The sequence below is a fragment of the Triticum dicoccoides genome, chromosome 3B (assembly GCF_002162155.2).
Source record: "Triticum dicoccoides isolate Atlit2015 ecotype Zavitan chromosome 3B, WEW_v2.0, whole genome shotgun sequence".
Taxonomy (NCBI): Eukaryota; Viridiplantae; Streptophyta; class Magnoliopsida; order Poales; family Poaceae; genus Triticum; species Triticum dicoccoides.
In genome coordinates, this window is record NC_041385.1 from 821,474,901 (window position 1) to 821,478,899 (window position 3,999).

The following is a 3,999-nucleotide window of genomic DNA, read 5'->3' on the forward strand; positions in this document are numbered from 1 at the left end:
GGGATCTGGCAGCGCTTGACAAGGACGGCGGCGACACTTGACCAGGGATCTGGGGACGGCGGAGATGCTTGGTCGAGGGAGGCGACGACGCTTGGCGAGGACGGCGGTAGTGGCATTTGATGAATGTGGTGACCATCCTTGGTCGAGGGCTACGGGGACAGGCTATGGAAAGGAGCCTTGCTGCGACCTTTGGTCCAGGGAGGCGGCGGCAACGTTGTTGCTTGGTTGAGGACGGCGGCGACAGGTTACGAGGAGGAGATGCCCTGGCTGCGGTGCTTGATTGATGCGGTGAAGACAAAAGGGATGAAAAAAGCAGCAAACGAACAAGCTTGCACGCGTGCTGATACGCTTGATTCCTGCATTTCCCTCGGCCTGGCTGAGAGGCCCCTTTTTGCATTCACGGGCCAGCTGGTTGAAGAGCCCATGCAGGGTACCAAACAACTTAAATTTTGCACGATTGATGTGAGGCAAAGCAGGGAACCAACGCCCCCCTTTTAAGTTTCATGTGGGCAACTTTTTGATGCGACCCAGGCAACCAAACAAGCTAAAAACATTCTGCCCGGTTCTGGCTGAGACTAATGCAGGCTCCCAAACGGGCGTTGGTGTTATCGTGATCACCCATCACGTCCACGACCCGGCGACTCCGACTCGGCTGGCTACCTACGAAGATGAATAGAAGACGGTGAACCCACGACGGCGACAGCAAGACCAAGACCAAAGTCGACGAGAGGGTAGAAGATGGGCAGCTTTCGGTTAGGTTCGGTCTTTTGGGTTCGGTCTTGGGTCTTGGGTCTTTGCAAGAATCATGCTCACCCCACTCAAACGTAGGTCAGTACGTCCCGTCCCAATACATCACCATGAATGTGATGCTGACATAGGAGCAACTTGATCGGTGTTGCATTAGTATTTCGCATCGTCATAAATAGAAAACCATCAACGATCTTTTGCCACTGCCCGGTATAAGCTTAGCTAGTCGATGGACATGGCTATCGTCCTCCTCCTTCTTCTCCTTCCTTTCGTTGGTGCCGAATGGCAAGTCTGCGGCGGCAGCAGCGGCAACTACACATCAAACAGCACCTACCAAGCCAACCTCCTGCTCCTCTCCTCCACCCTTCCCAACAAGGCCGTGTCCAACACCACACTCTTCGCCACCGCCACGGCCGGCCATGATCCGGACATCGTCTACGCCCTCGCGCTTTGCCGCGGGGACACCACCGATGCCTCCGACTGCGAGACCTGCGTGGCTGCCGCCTTCCCTGATGCCCAGCAGATCTGCCCATACAATAAGGACGCCACCTTGTACTATGATGCCTGCATGCTCAGGTTCTCCAACCATAATTTTCTTGTTGCCAACAGCACCCAAGATCGGATGAGCTGGATCACCCTCCGGAACAACCTCAACTTCACCACAGGCGGCGACTCCGCCAAGCACCTGCTGTTGATGCGTCTCAACAGCACGGCCCAAGCGGCTGCAAACAGCTCGAGGAGGTTCACCACCTCGCGCTTAGGCATCAACCTCATCCCCACGGTGTACTGCCTCATGCAGTGCACGCCCGACCTCACGCCCGACGACTGCACGGCTTGTTTACAGCTTGTTTTGAAGCATACGATCAAGTCCCTAGATGGAGCGCAAGGTGGTCGAATTCTCGGGACACGGTGTAGCATGAGGTACGAGCTATACCACTTCTACGAAGGGGTCCCCATGCTTGCAATTCCGGCCGTCAACGGCACCATGCCGCCTACCAGGTACCCACATTCCCAGTCGTATCCACCAGCTGCGGCGCCTCCCCAGCTGGTGCAGGCGACCGTCCAAGAACAGCAGGGTATGCAAACTTCTCACCCTGTCCAGGTCATCCTGGCGACATGGCTTCTATTTGATTAATTGATTCAGAAAAATTGTGGAGAAAAGCTTTTTAAATGAGGGAATTCCCTTTGCGTCGAGATGCATACAGCTAGTAAAAAGAACTTATATGTACTGATATATACTCTCTCCATTCAAAATATATGTCATGGTTTTAGTTCAAATTTGAACTAAAACCGTGACAAGTACTTTGAAAAGGAGGGAGTATAATCTATACTAAATTTTCTTTCATGGCAGCTGATTTACTTTTGCACAATATGGTAATCTCCACTTTCAAAAATCTCTTATTAGATCTTTATGATAAGTAGCTTCTTAAGTACTAGTAGACCTGAGCTTAGAACAGATGAATAAAAATAAATAAGTAGAAAAACTAAGTTTTTAGAAACTAAGCTAAGTGAATCAAAAAGAAAAGGAGGTTCACTGACATTGGGGTAAACCGTTAGAATCGGAACGGTTCAAAGGTCACTGAAAAATGGGTGAAATTTCCTTTGTCAAATATATGGCCGATCCATGTTTAATTTGTCAGGCTGATTTGTCATTATTGTCTACCACTTGGTAAAAAGATATATTTATTTTTCTATCACTAAATGAATCCGTTTTTGTTTATATATGAGAACTATACATGAATTAGTCTCTTTTTTCTTTAGGACACAACTCACGCAAGAGGGTGTTGCTGATTATTGCTGTGGTGGCTTCACTACTGTCAATACTTCTATGCTTTATCTGTTCCGTTGTATGGATGAGAAGACGAAGACAAGGTTTGTTCTAATGATGGTTCATTCACAACAATGTTCCCTGAAAACTGAAAATTATTGATGTAGCCAGCCAGGTTAAGTTTCAGTCCGAGATTAATGATGTATATTTGTATGTTCTCTCAATTTAGGAAAGGTAAACTTAAACGACCAGGCTGCCACCAATAGACTGGAAGAAGATGAACTGGTCTGGAGATTAGAGGAGAAGATTTCAGAGTTCACTCTCTTTGACTTTTCTGAGATATTACATGCTACACATAACTTCTCCAAAGAAAATCTACTTGGACAAGGTGGTTTTGGCCCTGTCTACAAGGTAAATGCATTGTCTTGAAAAGATTCAATTCTGAGTTCATTCTAAAAATATATAAAGATTAGCTTAGATAAATCTAAGATTGACTGGCCATTAATCAAAACATTCTTGCGTGTGCGCTAAAAAACATAGAACTTTGCGGAAATGCAAATAAAGAAAATCTTGATAACTTGATTATTTTGTCATATTTTCCAATGGATGACTTGTAATCCATGTTTTGTCATTTCAGTAAAAAATGATGCCTCCAATTTTGTTTTGTATACATATTTGTAGGGCCAATTACCAGATGGAATGCAAATTGCAGTCAAAAGCCTTGCCTCACATTCAGGACAGGGTTTTACAGAATTCAAAAATGAAGTTGAACTTATTGCAAAATTACAGCACAATAATCTTGTCAAGCCCTTGGGATGCTGCATTCAGGGAGAGGAAAAACTATTGGTGTACGAGTATTTGCCAAATAAGAGGTTGGACTTCTTTATATTTGGTATGCACATTGTATTTTTAACCATATTTTGTATTGTGGTCCATACGTTCTATAAAATGCACTCTCTAATGTGCAGAAAGAAACAGGACAGGTTTTATTGATTGGAACAATAGACGGGCGATAATCGAAGGGATAGCCCAAGGTCTTCTGTATCTCCACAAGCACTCTCGGTTACGCATCATACACAGAGACCTTAAGGCCAGTAACATTCTTTTGGACAAGGACATGAATCCAAAATTTTCTGATTTTGGCCTAGCAAAAATATTCAGCTCCAATGATATCCAAGGAAGCACAAAGAGGGTAGTAGGAACATAGTAAGCATATTTCTTATTTACTAATTACAACATAAGTAGTGCCTAGAATACCTTTTATTAGTTGACGAACCGAATTGTATATTTTGATATGATATTTTCTTGTGCTTCTAACTCATTTCAGTGGTTATATGTCTCCGGAGTATGCATCTGAAGGCATTTACTCAATCAAATCAGATGTGTTCATCTTTGGTGTGTTACTCCTTGAGATCCTTAGCGGAAAAAGGAATTCTGGTTTCTATCAGTATGGAGACTTTCTTAACCTTATTGGATATGTGAGT

The 3,999-nt window shown here is 44.8% G+C and overlaps 1 protein-coding gene across 1 annotated transcript in view; it reads left to right on the forward strand.

Annotated features, from left to right (window-relative positions):
- The first annotated feature begins 976 nt into the window (after nt 1–976).
- The window catches only part of LOC119282486 (cysteine-rich receptor-like protein kinase 10), a 3,654-nt gene continuing 631 nt past the window's right edge, over nt 977–3,999 (forward strand). The window contains exons 1-6 of the mRNA XM_037562706.1: nt 977–1,823; nt 2,509–2,619; nt 2,745–2,926; nt 3,197–3,407; nt 3,484–3,721; nt 3,843–3,993. Coding sequence (XP_037418603.1) covers nt 977–1,823; nt 2,509–2,619; nt 2,745–2,926; nt 3,197–3,407; nt 3,484–3,721; nt 3,843–3,993 — 1,740 coding nt within the window. The remainder of the gene's footprint in view (nt 1,824–2,508; nt 2,620–2,744; nt 2,927–3,196; nt 3,408–3,483; nt 3,722–3,842; nt 3,994–3,999) is intronic.